Source organism: Thalassophryne amazonica, chromosome 12 (genome assembly GCF_902500255.1).
Source record: "Thalassophryne amazonica chromosome 12, fThaAma1.1, whole genome shotgun sequence".
Classification (NCBI taxonomy): domain Eukaryota; kingdom Metazoa; phylum Chordata; class Actinopteri; order Batrachoidiformes; family Batrachoididae; genus Thalassophryne; species Thalassophryne amazonica.
This window is the reverse complement of record NC_047114.1, coordinates 46,886,133-46,901,591: the sequence shown is the minus strand read 5'-3', so window position 1 is coordinate 46,901,591 and position 15,459 is coordinate 46,886,133. Positions and strand designations below refer to the sequence as shown.

Below are 15,459 nucleotides of genomic sequence, written 5' to 3'. Positions count from 1 at the left end.
CACTCGGCACATATCCAATGAGTAAACTTTTAATGTGCCATTAAACAGATTTACAGAGCCAGCTGACACAGAGCCAGACAGATGCTGACCTCCTGCATCAGCTGCTGACTGAAAGTGAATCCAACATTAAGCAGCTGCAGCAGCAGTTAGACAAAGAACACTGGGAGAAAGTCAAACTGCAGGACAAATATAAATGTAAGCATGGCCCTCTGGAAATGACCACAGGCGCGAGCCAATTCGGTTATAATATACAGTAGTATAATAGTAGTGCTATGTGACTAAAAAGATTAATCCAGGTTTTGAGTATATTTCTTATTGTTACATGGGAAACAAGGTACCAGTAGATTCAGTAGATTCTCACAAATCCAACAAGACCAAGCATTCATGATATGCACACTCATAAGGCTATGAAATTGGGCTATTAGTAAAAAAAAAATGTAGAAAAGGGGGTGTTCACAATAATAGTAGTGTGTCATTCAGTCAGTGAGTTCATCAATTTTGTGGAACAAAGAGGTGTGAATCAGGTGTCCCCTATTTAAGGATGAAGCCAGCACCTGTTGAACATGCTTTTCTCTTTGAAAGCCTGAGGAAAATGGGATGTTCAAGACATTACAGCGTAGTTTGATTAAAATTTGATTGGAGAGGGGAAAACTTATACGCAGGTGCAAAAAATTATAGGCTGTTCATCTACAATGATCTCCAATGCTTTAAAATGGACAAAAAAACAGAGACACGTGGAAGAAAATGGAAAACAACCATCCAAATGGATAGAAGAATAACCAGAATGGCAAAGGCTCACCCACTGATCAGCTCCAGGATGATCAAAGACAGTCTGGAGTTACCTGTAAGTGCTGTGACAGTTAGAAGACGCCTGTGTGAAGCTAATTTATTTGCAAGAATCCCTCGCAAAGTCCCTCTGTTAAATAAAAGACGTGCAGAAGAGGTTACAATTTGCCAAAGAACACATCAACTGGCCTAAAGAGAAATGGAGGAATATTTTGTGGACTGATGAGAGTAAAATTGTTCTTTTTGGGTCCAAGGGCCACAGACAGCTTGTGAGACGACCCCCAAACTCTGAATTCAAGCTACAGTTCACAGTGAAGACAGTGAAGCATGGTGGTGCAAGCATCATGATATGGGCATGTTTCTCCTACTATGGTGTTGGGCCTATATATCGCATACCAGGTATCATGGATCAGTTTGGATATGTCAGAATACTTGAAGAGGTCATGTTGCCTTATGCTGAAGAGGACATGCCCTTGAAATGGGTGTTTCAAGAAGACAATGACCCCAAGCACACTAGTAAACGAGCAAAATCTTGGTTCCAAACCAACAAAATTAATGCCTCGCAGATGTGAAGAAATCATGAAAAAACGTGGTTATACAACTAAATACTTGTTTAGTGATTCACATGATTGCTAAAAAAAGCAGTTTGAACATAAATGTTTTGAGTTTGTAGCGTCAACAGCAGATGCTATTATTGTGAACACCCCCTTTTCTACTTTTTTTTACTAATAGCCCAATTTCATAGCCTTAAGAGTGTGCGTATCATGAATGCTTGGTCTTGTTGGATTTGTGAGAATCTACTGAATCTACTGGTACCTTGTTTCCCATGTAACAATAAGAAATATACTCAAAACCTGGATTAATCTTTTTTAGTCACATAGCACTACTATTATTCTGAACACCACTGTAAGATTTGTACATGCTGAATATGCATGTACAAATCATGCATATAAACTGATGAACTTTTTATCTCACTACTAGACTCGGCAGAAGAGAATAAAAAGCTCCAGGAACATTTACAAGGTACCTCAGAGTTGGCCTTCACCTGCAGAGAGAATACTGTGATATCACCAAATCTAACTGTATGGGACTGTTTTTCCCCCCTCTCAGCTCTTCAAACCAAATTAGCAGATATTGATGATCAAATGATCCAACCCAGTAAGTCACCCAAAATAATTCAGTTATTTTCTTGACATACTACAGATTCTGTAATCCTTTTTTGACAGTTGTCTGCATTTTCTAATTCAATTCCAATTCTGGGTCACGGGACAGCTGGCTCCAACAAAGCCAAGTTCTTTCTGTGTGACGTTTGTGTTTTCTGTGGATTTCTCCCCAACATCAAATCATGTATACACCGAGTTCAGTCTATAAAACAGTCACCCAAATAAAACCATATGAGGGTTGAGAATAGTGTGGCGTTGTCACTCCTGTGCAGCAATACAAAGTGGAAGCATGCAGTCTTCAGTCATTTAATATACATTTTAACTGTAAAACTGATTTTTGGTAAACTGTCCTGTGGTTTTACATCTTGATCAACTCCATGTTCATTGATATCTTTTCTGTTACCTATTGTGTAATATTGCATTGGATTGTAAACCTGCAAAATCCAAGTGTTATTGTCTTTAATAACTAAGCTAAAATTCACCATTTTTGAGGGTTTTAATTGACATTTTGGAAATGAAGGGTTTTCTAAGACAAGCCATTAAAAACTTTTTTTTTACCAAAGGTGCTGCACAGTACTTGAATATATTTCCAAATTGCTTATCTGTGTGTTAAATAGTTGTATCTATGTGATGTATTTCGGTTAAATAAGTTAAACACCATGTTAAATGTGCATATTTTATGTCATAATTGTGTAGCCTTACTGTGCATCCAGAAACTATTCACAGCACTTTACTTTTTCCACATTGTTTTTTTTAAGCCTTATTGCAAAATGGAATAAATTCATTTTTCCGCTCAAAATTCTACTCAACGCCTCATAATGACAAGTTTTTTTTATTATTATTTTTGCAAATTCATTAAAAATAAAAAACTAAGAAATCATGCGTACATAAGTATTCACACCCTTTGCTCAATACTTTGTTGATGCATCTTTGGCAGCAATTACAGCCTCAAGTCTTCTTCAACATGATGCCACAAGCTTGGTGCACCTATCTTTGGACAGTTGTGCCCATTCCTTTTTGCAGCACCTCTCAAGCTCCATCAGGCTGGATGGGGAGCATCTGTGCACAACCATTTTCAGATCTCTACAGAGATGTTCAATCGGATTCAGGTCTGGGCTCTGGCTGGGCTTCTCAAGGACATTCACAGAGTTGCCATGAAGCCACTTCTTTGATATCTTGGCTGTGTGCTTATGGTCATTGTCCTGCTGAAAGATGAACCGTCGCCCCAGTCTGAGGTCAAGAGCGCTCTGGAGCAGGTTTTCAGCCAGGATGTCTGTACATTGCTGCATTCATCTTTCTCTCAATCCTGACTACTCTCCCAGTTCCTGCTGCTGAAAAATATCCCCAAAGAATGATGCTGCCACCACCATGCTTCACTTTAAGGATTGTGCCTGGTTTCCTCCAAACATGATGCCTTACATTAACACCAAAAGGTTTAATCTTTGTCTCATCAGACCTGAGTATTTTGTTTCTCATGGTCTGAGTCTTTCAGGTGCCTTTTGGCAAACTCCAGGCAGGCTGCCATGTGCTTTTTACTAATGAGTAGCTTCCATCTGGCCATTCTACCATACAGGTCTGATTGGTGGATTGCTGCAGAGATGGCTGTCCTTTTAGAAGGTTCTCCTCTCTCCAGAGGAATGGAGCTCTGACGGAGTTCTCAGTCACCTCCCTGACTAACTTCTCCTGATTGCTCAGTTTAGATCGACGGCCAACTCTAGGAAGAGTCCTGGTGGATCACAACCTCTTCCATTTATGGATGATGGAGGCCATTGTGCTTATTCGAGCCTTCAAAGCAGCAGAAATGTTTCTGTACCCTTCTCCAGATTTGTGTCTCAAAACAATCATGTCTCTGAGCTTTACAGACCCTTCCTTTGACTTCATGCTTGGTTTGTGCTCTGACATGCACTGTCAACTGTGGGACCTTATATGTAGACAGGTGTGTGCCTTTACAAATCATGTCCAACCAACTGAATTTACCCCAGGTGGACTACAATTAAGCTGTAGAAATATCTCAAGGATGATCAGTGGAAACAGATTTCACCTGAGCTCAATTTTGAGCTTCATTGCAAAGGTTGTTAGTACTTATGTACATATGATTGCTTAGTTTTATTTTTAATAAATTTGCAAAAGTCTAACAAAAATAAAATTTCACATCATTATAGGGTATTGTGTGTAGAATTTTGAGAGAAAAAATAAATTTCATAAATTTCAAATAAATTTCAAAGGCTGTAACATAATACAATGTGGAAGAAGTGAGGCGTTGTGAATATTTTCTGGATGCACAGTACAAAACATGAGAAACCTGTTCCAAATTCTGATGATAATTATATGTTGATTATTTTAGCAAGGATTTAATGTTATGAAAACCTCACATTTCGTTTGTGATTCAAATCCTTGGTGCTTTGTAAAAATCAGAAATTCAAATTAGAAAATGTACCATTTAAATTTGTCAGAGTGTTGGGAAAGACAAGAGACAAAAATGGGCAGACACAAGTCCACTTATTTACAAGTAAACTAGATAGTAAATTCATTAGCAATCATTTTTTTTAAACAAGGTTATCTGTTACATTTAACACTGATGCATTAGGGTTTCAAACTACTGATTGCAACAGTATTTGATCCCTTAGTTACTGTGTAAATAATTTTTTTTTCTGTTTACAGAGAAAGTCATATTTGATCCAAACACTGCACATAGAAGACTACTTTTAAGTGCGGACAATACGGTGATGGCTGTTGGTGATGAGGACCAAACTGTTGACGACCACCCAGGGCGGTTTGACGTGATTTTAGCTGTGTTGGGCAAGGGTGGCTTCACGGGTGGCAGACATTACTGGGAGGTGTCTGTAGATGGAAAGCTTTGTTACCATCTGGGAATGGCCAGTGAATCCAGCAACAGAAGGGGACCTATTACATTTAGTCCTACAAATGGGTTCTGGACTATAGTCTTAAATAAGCAGGGTCAGTACATAGCAAAAGATAAAAGATCTTCCGTTATTCCAGTTCAGAGAAAACCACTTATACTGGGCATTCTACTGGACTACAAAAAGGGCCAAATCTCTTTCTATGATGCTGGTATTAGATCTCGTATTTATTCATTTGTGGGTCAAAACTTTACAAACGCAGTCTATCCATTTATCAGTGATTGTGTTGAGGACTACTCAAAGCCAATCACTCTACTTTTACCTGGCCCTGTAGACTGGATATAACAGGAAGTCACACAGCCAAATATCATCCCAGAAGGACCAAAGGGTACTCTCTGCTAATCATTTACATTAAGTCTTTCCAGTTAATCTCACTGGCAAACACCACAATCTCAGGTGTCTGAAATCCACATTAACAGTTTAACAGAAAAAAGAAAGAAAAAAAAATGCCTGGCACAGCGGTCTTAAAAACTGGAGTTATGAGTTGTGCTGGTTGTTATTCAGACAATAAAACAGCAATTACAAAACTCTGCATTTTGTATTTATTATTAAAATATTTGGTGAATTGATGTTATTTCAGATGCTTTAATTCCCAAAACTAATGCAAGAAAACCTGGTTGGTTTTCTGTTAAAGTCAGTTGAATCATCAAAAAAAGTGGCATTTATAACAAAATAACAGCTTCAGCCATGATTTGCACATTAAACACAATGTTGTGAACCTCTTATAAACCTGTACAATATATGGTGCACCCCTGAGAATCTACAAGGAGCAGAATATTAGCAATTTGCAATTGATTATCATTTAAGCCCTCCACTTTGAATTGGTTTCAAAAATGGGTACAATCCCTGTTAGGCATGTTTCTCAAAAACAGACATCTTGAATTGAATACAAATGTAATATTTCTTATCGCCTTAAAAACAAAACAAAAAACAACAATTATGAATGTTGTTGCTCCTGTAACAATCTGTGCACTAACTCCAGTGAGACTTTTTCCTCCAGTCCGTCAGTCTCTTCCAGCTGTACCTGCTACGCTCCTGTAAAAATGGGCGACAAACACCGGGTCCTGCTCCTCCAGCATGTGCAGGAAATGATTTCTCTCGTCTTCACCCCACGAGTCAAACCACTGGGTCCACAGGCGCAGCTGACATTCAAAGATGTTTGGCAGCCTGTCCTTAACCTTGTCAGAAGATGAAAAGAAACAGCAGATTTATTTAATGACAAATCGGGCTTATAAATATGAAGACTGGCTAAGTTGTTGTTCCTTTAGTTATTTAAAACAACAGCAGTTATTCACTTTCAAGAGTTGAAAGCAACCAATGAACAATGTCAAAGTAGACTAAATATACACTGCCCTTCAGTTTGGAAACACAGGACTGAATGTATCTGACTCTATATTAAACATCATTTTGAAACATGATTCTTTGTGACAACCAGTATTTATTGTCCCGTAGATCCTCAAAAACATATGTAAATTTGGTAATGTATTTTATTGAAAAACTGTAACTGTCTTAAATATATCTAAACTTATACAAAAACATGGCAACCAGGTCTCATCACAGCAGTAACCTCGTTCAACTCCTAAAACCCATTTATTCACCAGCAGTCTGCTTTAGAAACAAGACAACAACATGTGTTTCTCTGCAAAAAAAAAATATAATTTAAGTAATTGTGGCATCACCCAAAGTGCTCTCGTACCTCTGCTCTGGTTTGGTTTTACACTCAGTCATATTTACACATACATGCTCACACACCCATGCATTGCACACATCTTGCATACTGACACGTCACACCTCATTCTCTTTATTTTTGTTTAAAGTTAATTATTATTTTCAATAAAATCCTTTTGATTGGCCTAAACCTCGTCTCTCCTCTTTCTTGTCGTGGGTTATGAGCCGGCCTGTGCCTCACAGCAAGAAGGGCATGGGTTTGATTCCCACCTGTGGCCTTTCTGTGTGGAGTTTGCATGTTCTCCCCATGTTTGCGTGGGTTCCCTCTGGGTGCTGCGGCTTCCTCCCACATCCAAAGACATTCAGGTTATGTAGATTGGGAACTTTAAATTTACCGTAGGTATGCAGGCGGGTTTGAATGTGTTTGTGTGTCTATATGTAGCCCTGCAACAAACTGGCGTCTTGTCCACGGTGTACCCTGCCTCACACCCTATGACTGCTGGAAAGGCTCCAATACCCCGTGACCCAATCTTGGATAAGCGGTTGATGATTAAGAGGGTGTTATTTACATACAATTTATACATGCTAAATAAAGCCCCTCTATCCAACAATCATAAACAATATTTTATTTACGTTTTAAAGGCATCTACAGGAGGCAGGGCTGGTTTAAAAAAAAAAAAAAAAAAACTAAAAAGTTTAGATTTTTTTTTTTAGTTTTATTCTATTTTAATAAACTACTTAAATCGACTTTTTCATTTTATTTATTTCACTCTTCTAAATGAGACTATACAAATAATATAATTAGTTATGATCTTCATTGACATATTAAAACAAAGGTGCACATGCAACATGTACAAGTGTCATTAATTAATGGTACTGAATTCATATTTCAGTGATATTTTAAGTACTGATTTCTAAAAATGTTTTTTTTTAAACAGCGATTTAAATCAGCTGATTTAAATCATACCAGCCCTGGCAGGAGGGCGTGCGTGTAGGCATACATGAGCTTTTGACAACAGCGGAGGTTAGCTCTGACTTAGCTGAAGTTAGCGTGCACCCTGACGTCTGCGAAATGTCTTATAAATCACTCCAGAGATGTTATTGGTAGGGATGGGTATCGAGAACCGGTTCCTTTCGGGTATCGTTAAGAAATGATTCGATCCACCGACATCAATAAGCTTTGTGCTTAACGATTCTGTTATCGGTCCTTCAGAGTGACCGTTGTTTTGGCGGGTGTTTGTCAGGAAAATGATCATTTCTCTACATTGATTACAGACCCTGCAGCGGGTCCTTAATCAACTTTTCTGCGGCTTTGCTTTGAACCTTGAACCAATCGAAGCATGGTTCGCAGATTGAAGCAACGCTTCGGTCGATTGCTTCATTATTTATTTATTTCGCTTAATTTTCCCCTGCTAAAACCCTAAAGAGCATACGTCTGTGAGTATTATTTACCTTTTCTATGTTAAACCGACCTGTTATGGTCTTCTGAAACAGCTGATAGATGTATTTTATAACTTAAAAACAGGAGCGATGCTAACGCATTAGCATGTCTATGGCATTTTCAATGTTAAAAGTTAGCATTTAGCAACTGCAGCCGTCATCACGTTCGGGTGCATTTGTTTTCAAATTGTAATATTACTTAAATTTATTTTTGCTTATATATTAATAATCTAATGATTATTATATACAATTTTAGAGAAAGAGACAAAAAGAACCTGAATAGAAACACAACAGAAAATATATAATAGCAACTAACATAAATAAATAAATACATACAGAAATAAGTGTTTCCTGTGAACACCTAGTGACTCTCACACCTCCATTTCATCCCTGTCTTATTTAAGTTTAATGACAGTTTGTTTTGGTCAAACCATATTTTCAGTTTGTTAATTTCTTCAGTGATTTCCTCCAGAACTATCTGCCAAACTGCTGCATCCTACGAGGGCTGTCAATAAAGTATAGGTCCTTTTTATTTTTTTCAAAAACTATATGGATTTCATTCATATGTTTTTACGTCAGACATGCTTGAACCCTCGTGCGCATGCGTGAGTTTTTCCACGCCTGTCGGTGACGTCATTCGCCTGTGAGCACTCCTTGTGGGAGGAGTCGTCCAGCCCCTCGTCGGAATTCCTTTGTCTGAGAAGTTGCTGAGAGACTGGCGCTTTGTTTGATCAAAATTTTTTCTAAACCTGTAAGGCACATCGAAGTGGACACGGTTCGAAAAATTAAGCTGGTTTTCGGTGAAAATTTTAACGGCTGATGAGAGATTTTGAGGTGATACTGTCGCTTTAAGGACTTCCCACGGTGCGAGACGTCGCGCGGCGCTCTCAGGCGCCGTCGTCAGCCTGTTTCAAGCTGAAAACCTCCACATTTCAGGCTCTATTGATCCAGGACGTCGTGAGAGAACAGAGAAGTTTCAGAAGAAGTCGGTTTCAGCATTTTATCCGGATATTCCACTGTTAAAGGAGATTTTTTTAATGAAAGACGTGCGGACGGGTCCGCGCGTCGGGACGCAGCCGGCGCGGTGCAGCGGCACAGGAAAAACACCACCGTGTTGATCACCATTTGTATAATCCAGGCGGCTTTTGATGGCTTTCAGTGGAGTGAGTATATGAGAAATTGTTTAACAGCTGGACATGTTCCAACTTGTCCTTAAGGCTTCCAACGGAGGCGTTTTTCCTGTGGCGGAGCGTCGCGGCGGCTGCGAGCCGACGCTGCAATCCGTTCGCACGTGTTTCATTAAAAAAATTGGATTTGATACTTTGGAAAAAGTCTGAATACTTTATTTCCAGCAGTTAATGGACTTCATTTAACATGCCACAATCGAAAGCAGAGCTACAGCCAGCGATTGTGCCCGCAATCTGTCCATGAGGAGGTAGTGGACATGGACATGTCCTCTCGCTGGTGAGCTGTCCGTGAGGAGTGGACATGTCCTCTTGCTGGTGAGCTGTCCGTGAGGAGTGGACATGTCCTCTTGCTAGTGAGCTGTCCGTGAGGATAGTGGACATGGAAGCTTGGCCCGCCTCTTTTTCTTCCATGGTTTTTAAGCTTCATTGCCAGCAAAATTCAGTGGAATGAATAAAATCTAGCAATGCAGGTGTGTAATGATAAAAAAAAAAACTTCAAAGGATTTTTCACCCTGATACAGTTTATACAATTGCAGAGGCATGGTGTACAGTAGTGCAGTGTTGTATCGACTTAATATACAGTAGCGGAGTGTTGTGTAGATTTACATGGAACACTGCGTCCAGTACTCTACGCCAAAAGTCCAAAAAAATTAAACATGTTTAATTTTTTCGTCCATTTCACAGACCCCTTTGCATCCCTCAGCGTATTACCACGTAGGGCTGCATAAACTCGGCGTAGGTCTGTGTAAACTTGGCTTAGTCGGTACACCGCATTACGCAACTCTATGTTGGCCCAGCATGAAAGGAGCTTTAACTTTAACTTATTAGACATACACTGGTGTATGACAGCATTTTTTTACGGTCAGCATACTCGTACACTGGCTAAATCGTCAAGGTGTGACAGGGGTATAATACAGGCTGAACTTTACATTTCTACACCAGAAGCAGACCGCTGGTGCAGAATGACTGAGTAGATACCTGGAGACCGCTGAGTGACTCCAGGAGGGTGCAGACTTTCCCAGGCACAGCTTTCCCGAGCATGTCCTGCAGGAACCGCTCTCTCTGGGGGATGTTCCAGCCCTGAAACCAGCTCAAGACGCACATCTGCTCCTGAAGGGTTACATAAGAGATGGGCTTCGACTCTCGAGCGCAGGCTAGGTCCTCGAGGCTGGGAAGACTGACTGAACATCGAGGAAGAGATGGCAAGTCCTCGGCGGTGGGAGACGAACATCCGGACCAGTTGTGTGTGCGATTCAGCTCCGTCGATCCTCCCAGCCGGGAACACTGACTGCTGTACAGGCTGTTTTGAGGCTGCTGCTGCTGGTGGTTCGAGCCTTGACTAACGTGACCGAACCACGACATTTTATCCTGAAGACTAGCTTGTTTTAGCTTATTGACACGAGTCAGTTATTCATTTGTTGAGGCTAATAATCGGCTACCTACTGCTGGAAACAGCTAGCATACAACATACTATTTTAATGCTGTACCGGCGTCTAGGTATCAAAACGCTTATGCTGCACGAGCGTGACAGAATACCGTTTGTAATACAAAATTATATCAATAATACACGTTTTCTTCTTCTTCTAATAGATTCCGGCAGGCTGTACGCTGGCGTAGCATAATGCTGCCCCCAACAGGTAATAGTGAAATACTTTATCTTATGTTAGACTCTCAAATAGAGGTTGGTGGAATGGAGGAACTTAATCACAGCTTTGTCCACTAAATGCGAGTAACTGCTCTCAGAAAAAAATTGACCTAAAAGAAAACAGTCAATCCACAGTCTGACAAATCTTTGAACAATTTCCGCCTATCACTGGAATACATAGGACAGCACATTAAAACATGATGAACACTTTCCAACTGACCACACTGACACAACCCGTCTGGATGTTTTCCAATCACATTTAAATATGCTGCCAACCCACAATGCCCCAGTCTCAATCTAATTAATTTGACTTGATCCTTATGACAGGATGAGAAGAGGAATCTCTTATTTTTAATCGAAGGCTGACACATAAAATAGTGCCTCCCTACCGACTCACTCTCCCACTGCTTTTGCCACTTCTGATCACTCAACTCTTTAAAAATACTAAAACAATCAACCTTTCCCAAAGGGATATTAACATCAACTTTATTCTTCAGAAGGGACTCTTTGGCCAATGAATCTGCAAACTCATTACCTATAATGCCAGAGTGCCCAGGAATCCAAGTGAAGGTTACACAACAGCCAGCTGACTCAACGCGATGGAGTCAAGACAGAATCTCTAGCACGAGGTCAGGACGAGCTCCTCCTGAGGCTCCGCCCATCAAAGTTTGCAATGCAGCTGCAGAATCAGAATAAATACGACAATCAGAAGGTCTGTTACTTTGTACCCACTCTAACGCCCACCATGTGGCTGACGAACATACAGAAGAGCAATTAGTAACACGGGTACTAATCTTATCTGATTATTCATAACATAAACCCCAAAGTCTGCTCTACCAGAGCTTGGATCCCTAGACCCATCTGTAAAAATGTGACACATACTAACTGTATTCTGAGATATAAACCGATTTGCTAAATTGCTGGCTACAGTCTTATTCAGCCCCAGAAGGTCCAACTCAACATCAGGTACAGGCAAAACGCAAAAAGGAATAGGAGACCACAATGGCCCTATCACCTTATTTCCCGGCGATAGGGCAGCGACCTGCCGGACATCAACAAGAAAATTAGATTTATCCTTCTTTTTAGTAAATTCATAACTCTCTTCCAATAAACACTTCGCGGATGAGTTATGCGCAAGTCCTGACAGCCTGGCCCAGTACTGAAGACCCAACTTCTCTCTCCTAATACTCAAAGGGGTCGCTCCCATTTCGACTAACAGTGCTGGGATAGGAGTAGTTCTAAAAGCACCGCTACAGATTCTTAGGGCTTTTGCTTGGATCCTATCAAGCTTGAGAAGTCTGGATTTAACCGCAGCACCAAAAACAAAACAACCATAATCTAGTGATGACCTTATCATTGCTCTATAAATCATGTGCAACGTTGACCTTTCTGCCCCCCGATCACTACCAGACAGACTACGAAGTAAATACACGTTTTTTACACCGACGTCGCATTTATAGGAGATAGCAGCGCTAATCTTTCACCCGCCCATCAACGTTCTTCTTCTTAACGGTGTTTACGGTGGCGAACAGTCGCAAACAATGAAATAGCGCATTACTGCCCCCGTGTGGTAGTGATTAAATTCTGATGAAACACCAACCCGAGTGAGCACCACAACAGAAGCTGTTAAAAATACAGATGAACTCTTATTGCTCACTTTCAGTAAACCCCTAAAATAAAGCATTTTATTTGAATTTTAAGCCCCAAATCTATTTTGAATGAAGAAAGAACCTGTTAGGGTGGAGACATGCCATATAGAGAGAGTGCAGCTCAAACCAAACTCAAATTCCTTGTATTATGTGGGTACTTGGCAAATAAAAGCTATTCTGATTCTGATTGTGATGCTTGTGCCAAATTAACATGCAGTTTCATATTGGACCCGCTGTGGTGTCCTCCAAAAAAAGACACAAAAAAAGACAAAAAAAACAAAGAACGAAGTATTGATCTAAAAATAGGATTTCGAAATCAATCAAATCCAGTAATTGTCTCCATTGATTCAAGATGAAACTTCAGAATGGATCAATCTTTGATCAAATTATTTTGCCCACTGGGTCCAGACCATTCTGAAAGAGTTGTATGTCTCTGCGGCTGTGACTGAAAAAACTGCATAGTGTAACTCCTTTTGGATAAGATACCTAATATGCATTGTCCCAGTCCACCTATGTAAATGGGTCCCGGCCATGGCTGAAGAAGTAACCTGTGATGTACTGGTGTGCCGTCCATGGGGAGTCATGGGGTATCCGCTTCACTGCATTATCTGGAGATGAGCAATTCCTGATGGGTCTATATATCACTTCTTGTCCTTCTGAGAAAGGATGACCATCTTACACTGCTGTCAATGGAGCTTGGACAGCTCCACAGTGCAGTGCCAGCACTCTGTGAGGACCACAGGCTTGTCATGATCTCTGATGGGGAACACATACTTGAAGTCCGGTTACATCAGTGATCAGTGACAAGAAAGCGGCAGTTGCTATCGTGGGCAACCTCCTTCCAATGGTGTCGGATATCATCCCTGTCAACAAGAGTATTATGAGGCTCAGACTTCAGCATTCTTTCAGTGTCCTGTCTGTTGTCATATTGTATACTAAACTGCACTACTACAACCCCAATTCCAATGAAGTTGGGACGTTGTGTGAAATGTAAATAAAAACAGAATATAATGATCTGCAAATCCTCTTCAACCTATATTCAATTGAATACACCACAAAGACAAGATATTTAATGTCAAACTGATAAACTTTATTGTTTTTGTGCAAATATTTGCTCATTTTGAAATGGATGCCTGCAACACGTTTCAAAAAAGCTGGGACAGTGGTATGTTTACCACGGTGTTACATATGTGTCTGTAGGTTAAGGTAATTCCAAGTGACAGGGACATCAGAAAGAAAGAGCATGAGAAGATCAAGAAGTACCAGGAGATGAAGGAAGAAGTAAAGATGTGGAAGGTAAAGGCCACAGTGGTCCCAGTGGTAATCAGAGCTCTTGGGGATTGGCTCCATCCAATTTCAGATGCAACTTCTAAGGTCTGTCTGTCCAGAAGAGTGCAGTTCTTGGAACAGCAGGACCCTCAAACTCCCAGGTCTCTGGCAGAGTACCTGACCTTGAAGGAGACACACACCACCAGCACCCTGGAAGAAGGCAGGGTTAGAAAAGCGTGTATGTGTATACTATTCATCCAGTGTAAAATCTTTACTTTGATATATGTTACATCTGTTTTTCATTATTTTGGATATACATGTTAAAATGAACTTCAGAGCTTTTAGTGCAGCAGATAACAGAATATTTACAGAGGAATCATTCAAACTGTGATACAAGCACCAAAGTTAGCACAAATACTCCTTAAACATTATTCTTTTGAAGAAACTGAGTATTCACATGAATTTTCAATAGGCGGCCAGGTTGGGGTCAATTTAAGAATTACACAGGGGTCAAAATTAAAAAATGTTCCAGTCATATTGAATGCTATACCACATTATTTGTCTGAACATAAATATTCCAAAAAGGTATAGTCAGTCTATCTATCACTGAATGTTATGGAGTTATTAGGTAAAAACAGCAAGAATGGTGACAAAAGTCAGCTTTAGTTTGTACAGGGGTCAGAAGTTAAAGTTGCTCCAAATATTGTAAAAAGTGATACAAATCATTGGTTGAGTTAATAGTGTTTTAAAAAGGAATAGTTTGCACCATGTGTCATGCTTAGTTATCACGGTACAGGGCAACATATGTCACATGCTATATGGGCATCAACATTGTTTGACCTTTACTTTGCAGACCAAGCATTTAACACAGAACTATTCCATTTATTAATCCTATTAGTCTAACAAATTTGCACCAATTTTTACCAAAAATTGGAGCAACTTTAACTTCTGACCCCTGTACAAACTCAAATTGACCTTTGTCACCATTCTTAATGTTTTTACACCATAACTCCATAACATTCAATCACAGATAGTCCAAACTATACCTTTTTGGAATATTTATATGCAGACAAATAATGTGATATAGCTTTTAATATTATTGGAACATTTTTAAATTTTGACCTCTGTTCTTCAATTGACTCCACCTGGCTGCCTATTGAAAATTCATGTGAATACTCATTTTCAAAAGAGTAATGTTTAAGGAGTATGTGTGGCAATGTTGGTGCTTGTTTCCAGAAATGAACAATTGTTACAGTTATCTGCTCCACTATTTGACACGGAATAAATTTGTGTTAAAGATTTTGTCAAAATAAACAGAAATGTGCGCTGTACTTTCGTACAAAATCAAGCCTGACTATAAAATATGCAGTGCGTTACCATATAATAATGATAATAATCATAATTATAAGCACAATCATAATAATAATCACAATAACAATAACACCAACAGCAATAATGACTTCCAGATAATTCCATATAATTGCAGAGTAATGTATTTATACCACAGATAAAAAAAATGCTTTGATAGTACGACTACTACGACTACTAGTAGTAGTCGTAGTATTAGTAGTAGTGTAGTTTCGTAGTCGTGTAATCATGGTTGTAATAATAGTTCTGCACTTGAAATGTAGAGCTGCAGTGGACATTCAGTGTTGCCAGGTCAAGCTATTACAAGCGACTTCGAGTTTTTTTCTTAAAGTTGTCTCTATATTTTATTTTTTTAAATATATA

At 39.6% G+C, this 15,459-nt stretch overlaps 2 protein-coding genes across 2 annotated transcripts in view; one reads left to right on the top strand and one right to left on the bottom strand.

Moving 5' to 3' along the window:
• The window catches only part of si:ch211-14a17.10 (golgin subfamily A member 3), a 46,371-nt gene extending 41,077 nt beyond the window's left edge, over positions 1-5,294 (top strand). The window contains exons 40-43 of the mRNA XM_034182571.1: positions 49-195; positions 1,768-1,809; positions 1,897-1,944; positions 4,611-5,294. Of these exons, the coding sequence (XP_034038462.1) occupies positions 49-195; positions 1,768-1,809; positions 1,897-1,944; positions 4,611-5,155 (782 nt within the window). The 3' untranslated portion in view covers positions 5,156-5,294. The remainder of the gene's footprint in view (positions 1-48; positions 196-1,767; positions 1,810-1,896; positions 1,945-4,610) is intronic.
• A 243-nt stretch (positions 5,295-5,537) lies between these two features.
• Positions 5,538-10,730, bottom strand: c12h14orf119 (chromosome 12 C14orf119 homolog). Its single transcript, XM_034183564.1, has 2 exons — positions 10,144-10,730; positions 5,538-6,048 (listed from the first exon to the last, which is right to left on the bottom strand). Exons 1-2 carry the CDS (start codon positions 10,525-10,527, stop codon positions 5,875-5,877), a joined length of 558 nt encoding a protein of 185 aa, XP_034039455.1. The 5' UTR covers positions 10,528-10,730; the 3' UTR covers positions 5,538-5,874.
• Positions 10,731-15,459: the final 4,729 nt, after the last annotated feature.